This window comes from Ictalurus furcatus, chromosome 29, assembly GCF_023375685.1.
Source record: "Ictalurus furcatus strain D&B chromosome 29, Billie_1.0, whole genome shotgun sequence".
Lineage (NCBI taxonomy): Eukaryota > Metazoa > Chordata > Actinopteri > Siluriformes > Ictaluridae > Ictalurus > Ictalurus furcatus.
Window position 1 is genome coordinate 2,871,737 of NC_071283.1, and position 21,425 is coordinate 2,893,161.

The 21,425-nt window shown below is 44.8% G+C and overlaps 2 protein-coding genes across 10 annotated transcripts in view; both read left to right on the forward strand.

The window, feature by feature from the left end:
- Nucleotides 1–1,951, forward strand: part of fnip2 (folliculin interacting protein 2) — a 15,161-nt gene extending 13,210 nt beyond the window's left edge. For 3 of the 4 annotated variants that reach the window (XM_053618892.1, XM_053618893.1, XM_053618896.1), the window contains 2 exons: nt 296–496; nt 622–1,951. In XM_053618892.1, the coding sequence (XP_053474867.1) occupies nt 296–496; nt 622–834 (414 nt within the window). In that variant the 3' untranslated portion in view covers nt 835–1,951. The remainder of the gene's footprint in view (nt 1–295; nt 497–621) is intronic. The other variant, XM_053618895.1, reaches the window with a different exon arrangement.
- A 6,537-nt stretch (nt 1,952–8,488) lies between these two features.
- Nucleotides 8,489–21,418, forward strand: LOC128604091 (putative methyltransferase NSUN7). Of its 6 annotated transcripts, none has more exons than XR_008385138.1 (12): nt 8,489–10,080; nt 10,293–10,544; nt 14,375–14,433; nt 14,529–14,665; nt 14,783–14,935; nt 15,044–15,227; nt 15,334–15,547; nt 15,646–15,789; nt 15,891–15,992; nt 16,721–16,838; nt 18,553–18,778; nt 18,950–19,083. XR_008385138.1 is itself a non-coding variant. In XM_053618897.1 (12 exons), exons 1-12 carry the CDS (start codon nt 10,032–10,034, stop codon nt 19,406–19,408), a joined length of 1,968 nt encoding a protein of 655 aa, XP_053474872.1. In that variant the 5' UTR covers nt 8,489–10,031; the 3' UTR covers nt 19,409–21,418. The 6 variants fall into 6 exon arrangements, 4 of the variants coding, with proteins under 4 accessions (XP_053474872.1, XP_053474873.1, XP_053474875.1 ...); XR_008385139.1 differs by having other exon boundaries at nt 18,558–18,649; XM_053618897.1 differs by having other exon boundaries at nt 18,553–18,649; nt 18,950–21,418.
- The last annotated feature ends 7 nt before the right edge of the window (nt 21,419–21,425 follow it).

Genomic DNA, 21,425 nt, shown 5'->3' on the forward strand with positions numbered 1-21,425 from the left:
ACATATTTAGGTTTGTTGTCAGACTCTGCAGCTCTGCCATTAGTGCAGCTTCATATTACATATTGTATATTAAACATAACACGGCATTAATGAATGTTTATATAATATACGATGACGCGTCATGTTGAGTTGCTTAACACGTTAAAGATGTCAAACTGACTTCACTGTAACAAGTTGCCCTTATAATGACATCCTCACCATGTTTTTAGTGAGAAATAAAAGACTTGAGGGCGTGGCGTGCTGTGATGTACTTGTTACACTGCACTTATTACTGTGTGTGTGTGTGTCTATGCAGCACCCAGCGCTGGACGAGCCGGTCGCCGAGGCCGTGTGCATCGTGGCGGACACGGACCGCCTCTGTGTTCAGGTGGCGACGACTCAGCGGCGCGTGTGCGAGCCGGGACAGATAGGAAGAGACGTGATGGTCTCCAACCTCGTACACACACTCCTGACGTCTGTGCTGCAGCTGCACGCGCTCAACATGGCCGCAGACTTCGTACGCTGCCTCTCTCGTGTTAGCGATATTTTCGGAAGATATCGTACGCACGTCCTTTCTAAACGTGTGTGTGTGTGTGTGTGTGTGTGTGTGTGTGTGTGTGTGTGTGTGTGTGTGTGTTGCAGTGTGTCATGCACTTGGAGGACCGCTTGCAGGAGGTGTACTTTAAGAGCTGTTCTTTGGCAGAATATCTGAGAGGGCAGCGACGAGTCCATGTGAAGGAACTGGGACTAGCGCTGGGGTACCACACACACACACACACACACACACACACACACACACACACACACTACATACTGCAACAATTTCCCAACTATTCCAATTTTTTTTTTTTTTAGAATGTCATGCTTTTTATCCATTTCTAGCTACAGTCAGATTACATGCTGTCCAATCCCTGTCCAAGTTGTTGCTTTAGAAACGATAACGTACAAGAACGAGCGCATTAACACACTGACCAATCAGAATTCAGAATTCAACCACACCCTCATATAACATCGCCCAAACCACAGAAGGTGAAAATGTTCAGCTTCTCAAGCAAAGAGTTTTTGTTTGTTTGTTTGTTTGTTTATTTATTTATTATTTGTGTGTGTGTGTGTCTTGTAGGATCGAGTCCAGCGATCTTCCACTACTCGCGGCTGTCGCCAGCACACACTCGCCCTACGTTGCCCAGATCCTTCTGTGAACGGAGCTGCTTCACTACGCCGACCAATCAGAGTGCGCTACCTGCCTACAGCTGACCAATAAGGAGCTCATCACCGTTAGTGCGGGTTCACTCTGACCAAGATCAGACCAATCAGGATCACATTATTAGCCTATAAAGAGAGATTGGATTGCAAGGTTTACATCCTTTCTAGTCTCCAGACTGTGAGTGTGTGTGTGTGTGTGTGTGTGTGTGTGTGTGTGTGTGTGAGAGAGAGGAGTGTGTGTCAGCTTTGTTTCCTTGCCCATGTGCGCTGTTTCCGCAGAGCTGTTTAGTCTTAAAAGACCGCAACAGGTAATGCTACTTTTTAAGTCGTTGTATAGTACAAGTGACGAATTGAAGGAAAAACCTTTTTAGCATTTATTTTTATTATTATTATTATTATTATTATTATTATTATTATTATTATTATTATTAATATTAAATTTGATGAAGTAGCACTGCTGGTTTCGGTCGTATTCAGAAAAACGTTCTTCGCTATTTTCTAACGTGGAGAATTTTGGCGAACTCTGAATCTGCAAAAAGGCGATCCCGTACGAGTTTGTAAAGCGTAGCGGTCTCGGTCAGGGCGCGAGGCCGAGTCCTGCCTCGCTTGCTTTTACGTCAACTTACTGCGCTGTGGTTAATGTTTTCACACCGCAACATCATTCTCCGCTGATTATCACAGCAACGTCGACGTTCTGGGTAATTCGCACGTGCTGCCTACGATTAACACAACGTGAACAAGACGACACGACACGACACTTGGGGGGGGGGGGACAAAAAACGCACGACTCTGTAAATCAGTTGCGTGTTTGTTTACAGCAGTGTTCATCAACCCCGTTTCTGTAGACCTGCTTCCTGACAGCTCAGTTCCAGCTGTAATCAAATCCAGCATCTGGCTAATCGAGTAGACGGATTAAGATAAAGATTAGCAATGTGTGCTGGAGTAGGAAGGTCTCCAGAAACAGGTTGATCGCTGGTTTACAGAAATCAGAACTCACGTAAGATGTTGGTATTCGTTATGGGAAACAGTTAGTACACGTCGGTTATCTCGAGTACTTTTCATCTCCTGTTTGTTTGGGTCGTGTTTGTTAATATATACCATATTGGGTTTTTTGTTGTTTTTTTTCCAATTTTGGGTTGTACGGCTCCCTCTTGTGGTGGCATTTAGGTTTACAGGATTGTTCACAAAGACCAAGAGAGATTTTGCTCCGAGTTTGTACTCTGAAGTCGAGGTTGAGATTACTTATATTGTTTTTTGCACTATTAGTGTCTTATTTATCTCCGCATCAAGCTTAAACTGTATATAATTCATGATTTATATACAGTTTATGTCCTCAAGGTGTCTTTACATAATAAGCCACTATTAACTGTGTGTGTGTGTGTGTGTGTGTGTGTGTGTGTGAGAGAGAGGGGATGGGTCGATAACGTCTATCAGGTGCTACCATGTTATACACTGTGTAGAAGTATGTTAAAACACATACTCTTTTATATTGGATCTACTTTACTAATACCTTCCTGCAGAGTAAGCCACATCCAGCTCTATTCGGGCTCGTACTCGCCTCCTTAATTTTACGCCGTCTTACGTTTCTTATTTCCTTAATATTCCAGAGACTGTTTGTTATTTTTGTACACTAAATTCTACCTCACGGTTGCTTTTAAAAGCAGTCCCGATCTCAAGACGGGCCGGTCCGATCTGGCCAGGGTCAAAGATCTCCTCCTTTAGGTGTCGAGCAACGCTGAAGAAACGACGACCGGGGTTTGGGACGTTTCGTGTCCGTGTTCATGGCGGCGTGCTTTTGAATGAAACCATTTAGATCTTTTTAAGTTTGATCCTTGTATACGGAATAAAGTTGAATAAATTTCTCATGATTTGGAAAAAAAAAAACTGTCTTGTTTTCCTTAGTTTGTTCTAAACAGAGGAGAAAACAAGATGATTTTGCTCTTGCATTGCATTGCATTACATTACATTACATAAACCTGGAGCATCGGGCACAAGGCGGGGTACACCCTGGACAGGGTGCCAATCCATCGCAGGGCACAATCACACACACCCATTCATACACTACGGACACTTTGGACACGCCAATCAGCCTACCATGCATGTCTTTGGACTGGGGGAGGAAGCCGGAGTACCCGCACACACAGGGCCACGGTGGGAATCGAACCGACCCTGGAGGTGTCTACTCCAATTCCAGAGGGACACTCTCACTGTGGTTACTGGGAGTACGGTTGCTTCTAAGGCCCCGGGACTGCAATTACAACATGCAGTTTTGCACTCGGGTCTCCTTTGAACAGTGGATTAGTTCAGCAAACAGACTTCATATAAAACCATAACGAACTTTCCTTTCCTTTCACACTATCCGTCGTTACCAGATGAGGACGGGTTCCCTTCGGAGTCTGGATCCTCTCAAGGTCATCATGTCATCTTATAAAAAGCGCTATACAAATCAAATTGAATTGAAATTGAATTGAATCACGCCACGTTTATTTTACAATATTTTTTTCACTTCATCATGAAACTTTTCTTCCACAGTGACACGTTCACTGCATGATGATGTTTATTTCATAAGGACACACTGATTCCATAATGAAGATGAAAAGGAAGAAGGGATGCCAATTTTACCGGAAGCACCTATAGTAACTATACTGTATTAGACACGCAAAGAAGTGTATCCGAGCCATCGTATCATTTGAATGATCTTTATTTCTTTTCGTAAGCAATGATACTTCATATGTTTATGTACATGGTTGAGAGCAGTGCGCGATTATCCTTTACGTTGAGTCGCTGAAGGCTTTTCTGCAACGAGCTCCTGTAACGCTCTCACATACATTAATTGGCGCTGCAGCTCCTGCACCTCCTGCAATGGAACCCTCTTTATCTGGTCCTTGTGGAACTCGAGCTGCTGCTCTAGAGTCAGAGTGGTGGGGTATGAAGGTAGGAGCTGAGGGCAGTATGTGTTGATGTCACGTGAAGCTGAAGTGAGCGGAGGAGCAGAGTAACGGGCGGCGATGCGGTTAATGATGGCGACCCACGATGCCTGCTCTACTTCACTCTCGGCCTGGAAGTAGAAGAGTCTGGCGTCTGCGGTCCTGAGGCTCAGCGCATGAGGCCTCTTTTTGTGATATACGGGGTAGGCCAAGGCATGATGCAGTCTAATGGCATGCTTGTCTGTGTCTTGTTGTAGATGCAGGACCATGCCTTTTAGAACTGCAGTAAATGGTTTCCATGCTCTCTGGCCTATGTTGGTTCGTCTCCCATTCTCGTCCATAACTCTTTTGCAGATGAGATTTCCTTTCTTGTAGACAGTAGTGGTAGGGTTCTTTTCAGTCCCAAATGATGAGTTAGAGCCGGAATCCTTTGGTTTCGCAGCCTGACATCTACTTCTCACCGTGAACGCTGTTAGTGGCTGCGTTTTGATCGAGTCATAGATTTCCCTCATGACTTTAAGAGAAAACTGAAAGTCAGTCGCACAACCCAGGTTCGTTAGAAATTTTCGACGAGTCATTTTCCTCCCTTTGTGACCGCCATTAAGATCGGCATTCAGTATGATCATGCTCCAGCACAGGTAGTACATTACAGGCTGGAACTCGAGTGACACTTCAGTACAGGTAAGGAACTGACGAGTAAAGTGCTTTACAAGTAGATGCTGAAGCTCAGGTTCATCTTCTGGCCACAACATACTGAGGAACCGTCGGAAATCCTTGTCCAGACAAGGCAAAGGCCTAAAGTGTGAGACGTACGCTTTCACTGTTGCGTCGGCGAATTCCAGATCCTCACTCAGCAGCCGGATATTCTCCGGACATCTGAATTCCTTCTGGTAGAAGAGGTGCCTCCCAAGGACTTCTGCTGCCTCCTGTTTTTTTTTTCGTATCTGAAATAGGTTCGCTTCCTGCATTTGATCTTCATCTTCTGTTACTCCAGATGCAACTTCTCCCTCTTCTGTTACTCCAGATGCAACTTCTCCCTGCTCTGTTGCTTTTTCCGTTTCCTTTTCGTCTCCAGCCTGACATCTGGCTATCACTCTGAACATTTTTAGCGGCTTTCTTTTGATCGATTCGTAAACATCCTTCCACTCTTCCAGATTACACTGTGAGAAGCAATTCACTTTTTTCACGTGCACTATGAATTCTTCACAAGTCCTTTTCCTCCCTTCGGGATCGCCATTAAGATCAGCATTCAGTAAGATTATGGCCCAGCTCATGTAGTACAAATCAGCTTGTAAATTGAGCGGCTGTCTAGTACACTGAAGATACCTATAACTGAAGTGAGTAATAAGTTGCTGCTGAATCTGAGGTTCATCCTCTGGCCAAAGCACTTTAAGGAACGATCTGAGAGCCTCGATCAGAGACATGAATCTGAAATTAAAGTTCCTGGCATGTATGTGCAATGTTACTTCGGCTAATTCCTGATCCTCGTTCAGAAGCCGGATAATCTCCGGACATCTGGACGCATCCTGGCGGTAGAGATACCTGGCAAGGACGTGCCCTTGCAAATAGGTTTCTCTGTTGTTACAAAAGGAGGGGTTCACTTGCTGCATTTTCCCAGAGATGTTCTCATGGAGATCTCTCACAGCTTCCTTCTTCTCTGGTGCTCCTGATCCAACTTCTTCCTGTTCATCTCTGTCTGCCATTGTCCACTCGTTTTTAACCACTGATGGGCGACAGTTATAGGAGAAAGTCACTGAGTCTTAGTGAGTAGTGCTGAGTAAGAATTTAGAATTTAGAACTCTCGTGACGCTCCCTAGCGTTGCCCGCGGCAACGAGTCACGTGGTCACGGTGTCAGCGCGGACTGTTGCTCTGAGCAACGAGCTGAAAATAAGACCGGCATCATATCGGTGTATCCGTTATTTAATCTAAATGGTTTTCTTTTCACTTCGAATGAGTTTCTGGCACATTATAAGATTCCTGTAACACCAGGGGACTATGCAAAAAGTCTATATGCTGTTTAGAAAAGAATTAAATTCAACAATGGTCCGCGGCTACTTTAATAAGTTCTTATGTGGGTAATATTTGTTTTTCCCTTAAAACAGATCCATCATAAGAGCGTTATTTCAGAGAAACTCCGTGTCTTTGCCTTATATTTACTCATATTGGAATCGTGACAGACAGTATTGTTTGGGAAAAGCTTTGTCTTATATCTAATCAATATTTAATTCCAAACGAAGTCAAAGAGCTGTCATTTAAAATGATAGATAGGATTTATGTGTCATCAAACGGAACATTATATTCACTCAATACGATTCTCTATGAAGCAAAAAGCAGTTCAAACTTTCCTCATTAGATTGTGGTGTACTCGAGGTCATTCTGCCCCCTCCTGTTCATCTAGATGTAGTGCAACTGCCATCCAAGCAGAGAATCCCACCATGGCATCCTGTCTTTCATGACCGAGTCCCACTCAGATGGCTCCGTGGTAGCAGGAAGATGGTGTGATGTGAGAAATGTCGGTAGGGATTGATTTGGGATCCAGCTTTTCTGTTGACTCAATAACTCGAGCAATAAATCACGCCAGTAATGACTTCAGCTGAAATGCAGAGATTTGGAAGCTAAATATCTCGTGCGGTGTCCGAGCCATCATCTCGTCCATGTTTCTGTTGATAATCGGAACGTTTTGTAAAATCTTCCACAAATAAAAAACGTGTTTTTGTCTCTTATCGGTGTCTTATATTTACGGATCTTTACGACAGGTTCGTGTCCGCCAAATGATTCACTTGATGTAAGAAAGGGGATCTGAACACTTTTTGCTTTAGAGTTCTAATTAAATTTAAAAATAAAGCATGTATATAAAATTATATTACAGTTTTGAATGAACACATCCTGCAGTCACTGTTGATCTGAGTATCTGAGTCTTAGACGTGTTTACTGAGTATATAATGCACTACAAAATCTCCACACTGTGATGTTACTGTACATCATTTCATTCGTTTGTTTCTTTTTGTTTAGTTTCTTTGGATTGTTTTTTTTTTTTTGTATTAGTTTGAGGGTTTTTTTGTTTGTTTAGTTTGGGTTGTTGTTTATTCTTTGTTTAGTTTGGTTTGTTGTTTATTCTTTGTTTGGTTTGTTGTTTTTTGTTTGTTTAGTTTGTTTTGGGTTGTTGTGTTTTGTTTGTTTAGTTTGTTTTGGGTTGTTGTGTTTTGTTTGTTTCGTTTGTTTTGGGTTGTTGTGTTTTGTTTGTTTCGTTTGTTTTGGGTTGTTGTGTTTTGTTTGTTTCGTTTGTTGTTTTTTCTTTGTTTAGTTTGGTTTGTTGTGTTTGGTTTGTTGGTTTTTGTTTGTTTAGTTTGGTTTGTTGTTTTTGTTTGTTTAGTTTGGTTTGTTTTTTTTGTTTGTTTAGTTTGGTTTGTTTTTTTTGTTTGTTTAGTTTGGTTAGTTTTTTTTTGTTTGTTTAGTTTGGTTTGTTGTTTTTGTTTGTTTAGTTCAGTTTGGTTGGTTGTTTTTTCGTTTGGTTTGTTGTTTTTGTTTGTTTAGTCTGGTTTGATTTGTTGTTTTATGTTTGTTTAGTTTGCTTTGTATTTTTTGTTGTTGTTGTTTTATGTTTAGTTTGTTTTTCTTTTGTTTATGTTTGGTTTTGTCGGTCCAGTTTTTCTCTACATTTTTTAGTCATTGGCAATTTCCACTCATTATCTAGACATGGCTAAATGGTTTATTATTTTTATTCTTCCAATTAGTCCCTGCAGGATTTCAGGATTTTGCGATTGCAGAAATGAATGCAAAATCAAGCGAACTCCGCAATATTCAGAAGAGCTTGTAATTTTTACATTTTTTTTTTACTTACCGCAGCTTTTCCTCAGATTTGCGCGAAGACGCGTCTTGTGATGTCATCACTGCGCGCATTCAGCCAAAGCCCTCTTCGAGTCACGTGCGTCGAACATGAGTGCAGCTAAAAGCTCTCGTTTACCAACAAACATCACTGTGGAAGAGCGTGCAGAACAATTTTGTGCAATTGCAATTTCACCTATTCCACAAAAACTAGTGGTTTTAATGGAAAAATTTGAAAGAAGAAAAAAACGCAGCAAAATCGAACATTTTTGGTCACAACAATCACCAAAAAATCTTTGCGAAATCCTGTACGGACTGAACAACGTTCCAGCACTGAGGAATAACTATACCAACGAAGGACACATACAGATGATTCCTAAACGCTTTCATTCCAACATTTTTCTGTTTTCCTGAAAAGAACTACATGCCAGGCCAATTAACAAACACGACCTGCAGCCAAAGCTTAATATCATAACCCAGACCGAAGCTGCGTTATAGACTGTGTTCCAGCAGGAGCACCGTAGCGAATTTACATCTGTGGAGCACAAACTCTCTCTCTCTCTCTCTCTCTCTCTCTCTCTCTCTCCTGACACCCTGAAGGAAGAAAATGCCATAAAGAGCGGGCGAGGTATCAGTGACAGCCACGCCCACTCTCATTTTTCTCAGCTGTCTGTAGACATAAATGTAAACACTTGAATCCGCTGTTCAGGGGTTTAAACAGAGACAAAAAACAATCGGGGGACAAAAGAAACCTCATAACCCGAATCATTCAGGCGTCATGGACTCTAATTGGCTGGAAAAGAGAGATACAGATGAGGAGGTTTGAGATGAGATGAGAAGGTGTATGTGTGTGGTGGATCAGTGTCTCCTTGCTGCTTCTCTTACACCTGTGCTTTAAACAAACTCTGGTGTCATGTCACTCAGGAGCTGACGAAAGAAAATCCTTCCCGGGGAAATGGAACTCGTCCTGTATCTATTTAAACTCGCGAATGCAATGTATTATAGCTTGTTCGTGCTATAATTACTTCTTGAACACACAGTTATAGTGTGTATTATTATTATTATTATTATTATCTGTAGACTTGTCGAGACGCAAACAAGAAAAGACCAACGCAAGCTCCATGATACGAATTTCCCGAAGATCACGGGAAGAAGAAAATTCTCTGGTTGTTGTTTTTTTTTTTTTCTTTCTCTCCTTTATTTTCAGCGGTACTGCGAAAGCGACCTGACGAGTTCGATCGAATCAGAGATCGAACGCAAGCGGCTACTTTAAAACGGATGAATTAGGCCGCTGTGATGGATGCGTTGCCGTCGTTTTCTTACACGCTCGATGTTAATTTCCAGTGCATTCCGCAGCGCTAGCTCTGACGCGTAAAAGTAACGTCACGCTGTACGTTTTAACCAGGCCGTGTTAAAAATACAGAGCGTCCTCTGGCTCGGTACAGCTCACAGCTCTCGCCGAGCCTCTCTGACGCTGCAGAATTCCCTCGAAAGACTCACGGCCGAGTTCCTTTTAATTATACAGCCAGCCGTAATGTCCAGTCAGGGAGGCGAGGTGAGGTGAGGTGAGGCGAGGCGAGGCGAGGCGAGCGCGACAGTGATGAGGAGAGGAAACCTCAAGAGAATCCGAGATTCAACACGAGTAATCATGAGTCTTTGGATCAGATAATCCAACTAAATTGTAAACGGGGCAGATGTTCAGAGTCGACAGTCGATCAATAAAGACAGGAGAACAGGAGCTGGGTTCGACGGCTGGAGGAGTCTTATAAGAAAGAGATAGTCCACCTTTAAAACAAACAAAAAAACCCCATTCGATATGTTCATGGTGAAATTCTAAGCACTTAAGGGATCGTTTGATTACAATACATTTCGGACGCGGCTAACACGTGCTGTCTTCCGTCAGAGTATTCCTTTCTGTCTGGATTTCATTTCCATTTGATTTCACACAGTATTTTCTGTCTACAGTCATTTGGTCATCAATCGTCACTTTCACTCTCACTCGCTTCACTTATTAATAAATTAGAGGAATTCTTCTCTGCCTCTTTCTTTTGTTCCACCACTGGACCACAGGAGAATGGTGCATTGTGTTGGTGATAATGTACCTGACGGATGAAGGGAAGGTTCGTGCACCATGTGATACGCCTGGTAATGTGTTTTATTGTCAGAGTGACACCTGACCTCTCTGTGTTGTGTGTCAGTGTGTGTGTGTGTGTGTGTGTGTGTAAAATAGAGAAGGGTGTCACCTTGAGCGTCTCAGTCTAACAAAGTGGACCGGCAGCTTAACGCGTCTCCTATACTTATAATAGTAGAATGGAAATTGCACTGCTGGGTTAGTTATTTATTTCGGTGTGTACCAGGTCCACTACGAAGTGCACGTCTGAAGCTCCCTCAGCAGGGACTGAAGGTCATGACTAAGCCGGGATTTCCGGACCGCGTGTACGAGCGAGCGGCCGACGCTTTCCGAGCATCCTGTGTGGAGAAGACCCTGGTTTACAGGTATGCCAGTTATGCCCCCGTCCCGCACCCGGCTGCCGGAGACACTGGGAATGAGAACCACGCGAAGCAAAACGAGCTTTGGGCTTACGAGCTGGCATTCAACACTCTGAAATGTAAGTCGCGCCATTAAATAGCTTGTACTTTCGATTTATTGATCGATTTATTCATTTATTGATTGATTGGTTTCATTGACAGCGTATAGACTTGTTGAAATTGCTTAACTCCCAAAATATCACGTGAAAATGTTGTAACAATTTTTGTGGCTGGTTCAACATCGATACCGTAAGTACTGTATTCGCCCTTGCTTCAGACAGTAAGCTCACCTGGATACTGGAAATTTGTTCATCGTGGAAGTCACGTTTTATACATATGAACACACATTATACTAATGCATAGATCAGAACTACATAATACACGTCCTACTGTAAAATTCCCTTTCACTTAACACTTGATATCATGACCGTCTTCTACATTTAGCCTACGCAGCACTGATTTTTTCCCCCCGTAGATTTGACGTATATTACGATTAGGATTTAAAACCAGATTTGAACAGACCGATTTTTGTCATTTTATTCTACTGGGGTTTAGATTTCAGATGGAACCGAGAGCCGCTGCTCTATTGTTGGATCATCCAACACAGACAGAGAGAGAGAGAGAGAGAGAGAGAGAGAGAAAACAAGAGAGAGAGAGAATCAGAGAGAGGGAAAGAGAGAGGATGAGAGGGAAAGAGAGAGAGAGGACGAGAGAGAAACAGAGAGAAAACGAGAGAGAGAGAAAACGAGAGAGAGAGAGAATGAGAGACAGAGAGAGAACGAGAGAGAGAAACAGAGACAGAGAGAGAGGATGAGAGAGAGAAAGAGGATGAGCGAGAGAGGGAGGGAGAAAGAGAGAGAGGACGAAAGAGAGAGAAAGAGGATAAGAGAGAGGAAGAGGACGAGAGAGGGAGAAAGAAAGAGAGACAGAGAGAACGAGAGAGAGAAACAGAGACAGAGAGAACGAGAGAGAGAAACAGAGACAGAGAGAGAGGATGAGAGAGAGAAAGAGGATGAGCGAGAGAGGGAGGGAGAAAGAGAGAGAAAGAGGATAAGAGAGAGGAAGAGGACGAGAGAGGGAGAAAGAACGAGAGACAGAGAGAACGAGAGAGAGAAACAGAGAGAGAGGATGAGAGAGAGAAAGAGGATGAGCGAGAGAGAGGACGAAAGAGAGAGAAAGAGGATAAGAGAGAGGAAGAGGACGAGAGAGGGAGAAAGAACGAGAGACAGAGAGAATGAGAGAGAGAAACAGAGAGAGAGGATGAGAGAGAGAAAGAGGATGAGCGAGAGAGGGAGGGAGAAAGAGAGAGAGGACGAAAGAGAGAGAAAGAGGATAAGAGAGAGGAAGAGGACGAGAGAGGGAGAAAGAAAGAGGATAAGAGAGGGAGAAAGAAAGAGGACAAGAGAGAGAGGACAAGAGAGGAAGAAAGAGGGAGAGAGGATGAGAGAGAGACTAAGAGGACAAGAGAGAGAAAGAGGATGAGAGGGAGAAAGAGAGAGAGAAAGAGGACAAGAGAGAGATAAAGAGGGAGAAAGAGAGAGAAAGAGGGAGAAAGAGAGAGAGAGGGAGGACGAGAGAGAGAGAGAGACAGAGAGAGGACGAGACAATGAAAGGCTATGAGATAAATAATGAATGTTTCCATTCTGTACATCGATGTGAAATCTCTCCCCAGTGTTTGACGCGGTACTCGACCTTCTCTGACCCGTCACGCTTAACTGTTATTCTCTGAGAGATCTCTGAGGGCTTATTATACATTTCAGTTTTTTTTTTTTTATCCCTTTTGTGTGTTACATTTGACTAAATCTAAATCATATCACAATCGTATTAAAACCACACAATCTTTGAAAATGGTTCAAATTCAGAAGTAATGTAGTGATGGTAGACCCGGGCAAGTACACCAAGACTTTCAAGTCAAGAAAAGCACGAATACCAAAGGATGTGAAGGACCTCCGGTACAAGCCCTAGACCCCTTAGCGGACTTGTAGGGGAGTATGATGTTGACTCTGTGGCCTGATTGCTTAATTATCTGTCATTTTTGCTGAATCAGTGGTACAGACAACAATTCAGTCATGGGCTAGTTCATCCTGACCTAGCGGAGTGCTCAGCTCTGCCTGAACGAACTGCGTTTGACGGTGAATCATCTTGGCGTCGACAAAAATCCACTCGTCGCCTGCAAACCTTTCCTAGATGTGAGACACCACTCGTCGCTGCGTAGGCGCCGTCTCACCATCCTGGCAAGCAAGTTTCCAGCTGTGATGCGAACCATGGATGGGTCCATCTGAGGAGTCTCGGAGTCCGAGACGGACGACGCCAACACGCGTGCTGAAGATTGATGTGTCGGCCATGTCGCGATGCTGGAATCGACCAGCATGGGGCATGAATTCAGGGACAGACAGATAGTCCGTCAGTTCCAGAGGGTTGACGTGTTCTACTCCCTCAGCATGGGAGGTCCATATACCTAATTCGCCTCCACGCTGACCTCACTGGTTGGGGCCATCTGTAGTGACCATCTCCCTGTGAGAGTGGACTACTCCCTTTCATGAGACCCCTCCCCCCCTCCTTTCCTCTCTTGAGATTCGCGGTTTAATCACACGCTCGGTCCAATTCAATTTGATTCGTATCGCGCTTTTTACAACGGACCTTGTCTCAAAGCAGCTTTACAGAAACATATGAACACAGGATACAGATTTTAAGTGTGTGGATTTATCCCTATTGAGGAAGAAACCTTGAGAGGAACCAGACTCACAAGGGAACCCGTCCTCATCTGGGTCACAACCGATAGAGTGAAAGTAAAAGAAAGTTGGAAAATGTTTTTTTATATGAAGTCTGTTTTGTTGAACCGGTCCACTGTTCACTAAAGGAGACCCGAGTGTAAAACCGCATGTTGTAATCGCAGTCCCGAGGCCATCGCAGCAACTACACTCCCAGCAACCACAGCGAGAACGTCCACGTGGAATTGAGGTCCAAAACAATTTCATGGTACTTCAAGCGATACACCATCCTCAGCAATCTCCAGGCTGCACCGCTTTGAACTGAACTGAACCCGATTCTGAAATTCCAACACACCCCAAGGGGACTATTGTTCGCAATCGCAGCATTCTCAGCAGGACTGAATCGGATTGGTGAGCAAAATAATGTCTGCCACATATTAAGGTGACCATCACCGTGCTTGCATCCTCAGAACACCCATGGTGCTAGAGACAGGCCAAAAGATAAGACTTTGAAGCGAGACTATCCATGGAAGGCAAACCTTAAAAGTCACATCTGTGCTCTGGACCAGTGGAAACACTGCAGAGGCGTAAACCATTGTGGTTGCTGCACAGCATGAAACCATCTGACGTGATCAAAGTGCCAAAGATAGTCATGTGGCCTAGCTACGTTTTAGCGCACTGGAGAGCCTGGACATGTTATCGCGAACAGTCTGAAACTCCATTTTAATGCGCACAGTCAGCGTCTAGCATCGTCACGTGTATGTTTCACGAGGTTTTGTTTTGTTTCGCGTCAGATCAGAGTGCCTAATTCCCACAGCCGGATCTCTCATCCATACTTCATCCTCCTCTCCTCCGTCTCATCCGTATGCATTATTGAAGCAAGCGGCAAATCATGTGGGAAGCTGCGGTCTGCCCTGGATTTTTTTTTTTTATTTTTGGTCGTTTTGTTTCTACATCGTTATGCTCTTCCATGCTCTCGCTAGTGGATCTGAAGGTTGCTTTTATAAAAAGTGTATAGAAATAAGCGACTCCGAGCCGAGCTCAAACCCAGCTCTCGGATATCGACGAGAACGTCACGTAAGGAACAAAGCGTAATCAAAGACGGGGTGCGGGGAGGGGAGGGGACGGCACACCACCCCCAGAGTGGTTTTTATTTTCATGTTACTCTATATTAAATGACATCTTTTATCCGATCTCAGTCCAAGCGCTGCTGGAGGACGTCCTGATCGACAGCTGCTTCCAAGCGACGCGACGAATGGCGAGTTTGCATTTTTTTTTTCTTTCTTTAACATTGCTGGAACTCGGCGTTGAGGGTGAAACGAACGTTTTTGTTTTTTTTAATACAACGTTTAGCCGGATGATCTCATGGCCCTGGCGATGGTCATGCTGTATGACCTGCAGGACAGGAAGTTCCAGCCCAGAGAGCCAATGACAGGAGAAGGGGAGGGGCTTGTAGAGGAAGTGAGGCTGGTGGAGGACAGCCTCTTCAGGTTTATGCAAAATTATTCAGAAACATAAGTTTATAATATATTTGTGGCTTTTTCCGTCCGAATACACTTGATACGTGTGTGTGTGTGTGTGTGTGTGTGTGTGTGTACGCATGTTAGATTTAGGACTAAGCTTGCGGCGTCTCTGGCTCGCTTCCGAATCAAGCAGGATCTGGTGTGTATCGATGACATTCTGCCAAAAAGTGTGAAGGAAAAGCACCAGAGAAAACACAAACTACCCACCTGTGCCTGGGTCAACACACTCAAGAGCAGGTACACACACACACACACACACACACACACACACACACGTCTATACTGTCCGACTAACATGTGCCACGTACACGTGCCACGTGTGTACGCACACTTTGTTCTCCGCAGCGTGGATGAAGTGTGTGTGACGCTGAAGACGCAGGGCTTCGTCCAGGTGGATCCACACACACACCTGGAAGGGAGAGTGTTCTGTAAGGACGCACACTGTCCCGATGTCCTGCTGTTTCCACGCCAAGCGCGAGAACTTCGAGACAAGACGACGCTGTTACTGGATCGCACGCTTATAATACAGGTCACACACTCGTATTATACGCACACACACTCGTGTCCTGTATCTAATAAGTGTATGTGTATGCAGCATGCATTATGTGTGTGTGTGTGTGTGTGTTTCTTAAAAGGAGAAGTCCCGCAGTCTGGCCGTGTGCGCACTGCGCCCCCTGTTGGCCAAAAACACGGATATTCTGTTAGCGGGGTCGTTCTCTGCACACACCGTAGCTCACGTCGGCGTCCAGGCGTCGGTCTTTTCCAACCACGTCTACGTCTGCGGGATTCCTGCCGACTCCGCCCTCAGGGAGGAGCTACACGTGACGCTCTCTCGCATTGGCTGCAAAAGTAAGAGATCCGAGCGAAATAAATATCCAGGCCATGTTTAAGAGTGAGTGAATATGACTAGGTAGTATAATCAGTCCGAGGTGTGTGTGTCTTAACAGACGTACGCTTGCTGTCTGAACGACTTGCCGAGCTGAGCGAAGGCGATTCGCGTCTCCAGAAGGTTCGAGTCGTTCTCGTGCTGCCCCGCTGCACAGCTTCAGCACTCAGTGACCCCACAGCGCATATTATTAACGAGGACGGAGGTAACGGCGACACCGCAGGACTCAAACGCCACACAAGTGACGTGTGATCGTTTCTTCGTCAGGGAAACTTTTCAAATCAGCCGTATCGTTTTCGCAATCAGACAGGAAGCTGCTGCAGGATCTGTCTCAGGGCGCGGTGTCCGACGCAAACCTGGAGCCCCTGATCCACAAACAGATAGACGACCTGAGCCACGCCCTGACCTGTAAGAAAACACACACTACTGTATTCCTAGGTTCTGAGCTAGCGGAGCTCGAGAGGTCGAAAGTCCTAGTGTTTTTCCCCTGAAAACGGATAGGACGCGAGTTCGTTAGAAAGATCAGAAATGATGAAGTCGTTCAGGGGGATTTGAAGAGCTTTAACAGCTTCGCCCGGTGCTGCCTCACTTTGTAAAGTTCCTTAAATGAAAGCATCGAACGAATAAATATAAACGCAAAGTGTAAAGATCACACTAGCGGAACGAATAGTCAACTTCCCTGATGGAACGTCTGTATCAGCTGTTCCTGCGCCGCTCTCCCCTTATACGCACAGATTATGGCTAAGCTACGAGTATTACATTTTCACACTGCAACGCAACAGTGACTTTCCATTAAAAGTGTGTGTGTGTGGGTGGGTGGGTGTGTGTGTGTGAGCATGAGGATGTTCTTTTACCCCAGAGCAATGTTCTTGTCCTTACATATGGCAGTTTTCCATTCAGTATACTTCTGCTGATCTACTGAGTGGGGGTGGGGGGGGGATTCAGGTTTATATTTATCAGAAAATCACTTGTGTGAATTACATTTTGAATCATCATATATAATGAAATTATTTATAATCAGAGTGAAAAATAAAAATAAATATAAAACGTTTCATTTTTGATCGTTGATGCTTGACTCTAACGTTGGGGTTTCTGTGATTCTGATGAGTGACGGTTGTGTGATTCATGAACTACAGTTCCCAAGGTGCACGGCGTGGTCTACTGCACGTGCTCGGTGTATGCCGAGGAGAACGAGCTGGTGGTGAAGAGAGCGCTCAAGAACGCCGCTGCCAGGACCAAGTTACGGCCGTTCAGGTAGGCATGCACGCTCGGATGCTCACACGCTCCATCCATCCATTTTCAGGGTCACGGGGAGCCTGGAGCCTATCCCCACGAGGCGGGGGGACACCCCGGACGGGGTGCCGACCCATCGCAGGGCACGTTCACACACTACGCTACGAATAATTTGGAAATGCTGATCATCCTACAACACACGTCTTTGGACGACATCAATGACGACATACTGTAGAGGACAAAAAAAAAATAATACACCTCATGGTAAAAAAAAAAATAGTCCATGGGGTGGAGTCGGACCTGATCTAGCTCCTCCTACCTGGGCGGAGTTAAGACAGAAATCCATGGGGTGGAGTCGGACCTGATCCAGCTTCTCCTACCTGGGCGGAGTTAAGACCGAAATCTAAGGGGTGGAGTCAGATCTGATCCAGCTCCTCCTACCTGGGTGGAGTTAAGACATAAATCCAGGGGGTGGGGTGTTTTAGGCTGGATAAGTGTTTGTGTGGTGTTTTGTTTGGTGTTGTACAGCTTGGTAGGGGTCAGGGGTTATAGGAGGAGTTATAGGAGGAGTTATAGGAGGAGTTATAGGAGGGGTTATACTCCTTGGACATTTGGTTCTACAGTGAGGACTAACTTTAAATAAATAAATAAATAAAACCTCTAATATACGTGTTGATTCTCAGCATTCAGCTCAAAGTCAGTAGTCATGAAGACACGACGCTGTGAAGTCCGTGTGTGTGTGAACATTTTAATGAAACGGTTTGAAAACGATCTCTAACAAGGTCCAAGCTGTTCTCTCACCTTTACCTTTACCTTTATCTCGGTTTTCACCTAACCGATTCGAAACGCGTTCCTGATGGAGTAATGTTCTGCGTCAGGGTTTGAGAAGTGAAGGAATTAAAAACAACTCGTAATTTGTACTAAGACTTTTAGACCATTTTAGAGATTAGTGTGTGTCTGTCTACACTTACACACAAACACACACACACACACAGAGTTAAAAAATTAATTCCCTCCCGACACACACCACTAAGTCCAATGATTGAAGTGTCAATAACCATGGCGACGGTTCAAAAGCGTTTTATTAAGCAGCTCATGGGCCTGGAACACCTCGCGCTATACGACTACATACGCAGGAACACACACGTCCACCGTGTTCAGTCGGAAAAAATGATATAAAGATCAATTTTTTTTAAAAAAGCTAATTTTTCTAAAAGTCAAACTCTGGGGCGGGGTTGTGTGTGTGTGTGTGTGTTTTATTTTTCCTTTTATTACGGGTTTGAGTCGGTTTTCAGTGTTTGTACTAATATCAGTGTACAATATTACACGATATTAACCCCCTCCCCCCACAACGCAATGAAACGTGTGTATCATTTAATCGTTCCTGCGCGTTTTTGCTGTCACGAGCCGTCATCGAATCCGCGTCACGCTGCGACGTAACCCGTCGCGTTCTCGAATCCGATCGTTAAGAAGTTCCTAATACGTTATCGTTTCTATAGTAACAGCGAACATGGAGACTTTCGTAATCCTGTAATAATCTGAACATCGAAGAAAAAAAAACCCGACTCCATCACGGCGTGTCGAAGCTTTACTGTGACGAGGCGTTTATGTAGCGCTTTATGGAAGGAGTCTCCGGTGTCAGAAATCTCAGCGCTCGGTATTTACCAGTTTAAATGCTGTTTAATGCTTTCGTTGTTTCATTCTTCACTAACCTCTCTCTCTCTCTCTCGCTCAGGATAGTATCTACAGGATGGACGGATGAGGAGACGTTCTTAAGACTGCAGGCTTCGGACACCGGCGAGGGCTGCTTCCTCTGCGTGCTGAAGCGAGAGGTGTGTGTCTGTGTGTGGAAGAGAAATGCTGGTTGTAGACGTTGAGGAGAAGAAAACACAGAAACACACTCGGATTTAACCTTAACTGTGCCGCTGGCCTAAATTCTGCCAGCACAGCACTGCCTTCGTGTAAATAATACATTCTGCTGTCTAACCGAATCAGTGCCCACGCACGCACGCACACACACACACTAAAATAAAGCCAGCATCATACATACAGGCATGTATTCTCGACACTAACACTGTCTAATATCAATGAACATGTCGTTAAATACAAGGTTTGATGTGTGTGTGTGTTAGGAAGCAGAAACCGTACAGAACATACTGGCACGTGCAGCAGCGAAAGGTCTCCTGAACGGACTGGCACTTCATGAAAAACTCAAGAAAACGAGGAGGAAAGACAAACAAGGCGGAGCTCCGACGACTCCTCTTCCTCCTCAACCTGACCCCTCGCTCACCAGCGCCCCAAGTGTTTCTGAACGGCTTCCCGTTGACCCCACTCTCCCAGAAGTTGCCCTAGAACACCCCCGCCGTCCTTCTCTTTCCCCGAACGACGGTCCTGCGCATCCGAATCACGCTCCGGCCGCCGGACTCGTAGAGAATCGGGCTTCCGAGGCGGCGCGTCGGTACAAAAAGATCCGCAGGCGGAAATCTAGAGCGTCGAGATACGGGGCGAAAACCAAGAAGCGCAGGACGCGATCGTCTCGTAAGAAACCGCCTCGCCGTCGCGTTCGACCTGCGGAAGATGTGGCCCCGTGACTAAAACCCGGACGAGTTTACGATAGAAATAAAGAGAAAGGAAGGGATTAGTGTTTCTGATATGCCGTTTATTCTCACAACAGATTACATTTAGTATGGGGGTACAAAGTAGTGTAGAGGAGAAGAAGCCATTGTTTCCACAAGAATTCAACTGTGTGTGCGTGAGTGTGTGTGTGTGTGTGTAACCAGGAAGTCATATCTCTACTGAATCTAAATCCCGTGAATCTGCACGCTCCGCTGTGGTTCTGTTCCAGAGATTGGAACAAGGTCCGGTGAGAACACTGAAAAAAATGAGGGGAAGCTGTGCAAAAAAACCGGAAACAATTAAAAGCGTTAAACATGTCGAATTCGAGTGTGAAGAACAAAATGGCCGACAAAAACGACAAACCAAAAGGTAAAACAAAGTGTTTTTGAAGCCACTTCAACAATATCTCATAACAGTTCCCTCTCCAAAATAGCTCAGCGACCCGGTTTCTTTATTTCTCGTCGTGGAGCGATTTCTTTAGTGCGAGCCACGGTCGAGAGAACGTCCGAGCGCAGGTCACGTACGGATATAAAATAGAATAAATAAAATTTTTAAAATCTTCTTTTGTGTTTCGGGCCAACGTCCTTCTGAAATTGTCCCTCGACATGTGACGCGAAAGGCGTCTCTCTTATTTCTGATTTCGCTTCGTTTTCCTCTCGAGCTAAAAGAATGCATAGATTAGACACTTACGGCTCACGGCCCGAGCTCTCGTACGGCTAGTGTCTCTAGAAGACCCGTAAAATAAATTCTTTCCTCCCGCTCTTTTCCTGTCCGGCGGTTTAACACCACCACGTACAGCAAGTTGAACGTGTTCACGAGACGTCGGGAGGCAAATCATATACAAAAAACTAAAAAAAAATCTCAAAAGTGAAAAAAAAATAATAACATATACATATATTTAAAAAAAAAAACATAGCTTATGATGTGATATGCACTTGCAAAGTGTTCTATGGATACTGTACACACGTACACAAGTGACATCTCGAAACCCGGACACGGTGATGAGATTAGGACCACAGCTGACACGGTAGGAAGGACTACGAACTCCAGATCACAGATAAGCTGATGTCAGGCGTTAAAGCGCACCGGTTACGGCTCTGAAACGGGCCTAATTTTGTTTTAAAGGTCTCACACACGCATCCGAGGTCTACAAACACTTTAACGTGCTCATAATTTAAACTGCAGCATTACCTTTTTTTCCCCCCAGTGTCACAAACGACTCGTTAAATGATCCGTTCTAAATGATTCGTTCTGAACTCCTCCTTTCAGAGAGCATACTCTGCTCTGATTGGTCAGACGTTGTGATTGGTCTACCGCTGTCAGCGTGTTTCAAAAAGGAAACGCCCACTACCGTAACGGGTTTCAGCTCCGTCTGTCAGCGAGCAGCCGATGAAGAGCAGAGGCGGGGCTTTTTGTTACAGACCTACGTAGGTTAGTACAGGAAGTAAAGTCCGGAATCACGAACGACTCGATTCAGCCGTTCAGAATCGATTCCTTCTTTTAGGAGTCGGTAACTCCGTTTGTCCTGCGCGTCGATTTTTGAAACTTTGCAGACTTTTTACATTCACAAACAGCTACGTCGATAACACACTACATGAGAGGGAATATCTGAAAAACCATAACAGGTGCGCTTTGAACGCCGATTCGGCTCCCGGGACGAGCGTGTCTTTATTTTCGCGTCCTCTCGCCACCTGGAAGCGGCGCTCGGACGCCGAACCGAGCTCCTCGACGTCCGAACGTCGCTCCGGACGTGCCTTAAGCGCGTGCGCGGTTTTGTTGCCATTTCGTCGTCACGTCAGCGTCCAAGTCGTAAACAAGCTTTAAAAGGAAACCAAAGAAGAAGGGAAAAAAAGGCATCTTCACTGAGGCAATATAAAATAAGCGACTCCACAGGACATCATTTCTCGGCGTCGAAGGGTTCGATCCGTCAGCACGGGCTTTTTTTTTTTTTTTTTCTTTTTTAAACGCCGAGTTGCAAAATCAGCCTCTTTC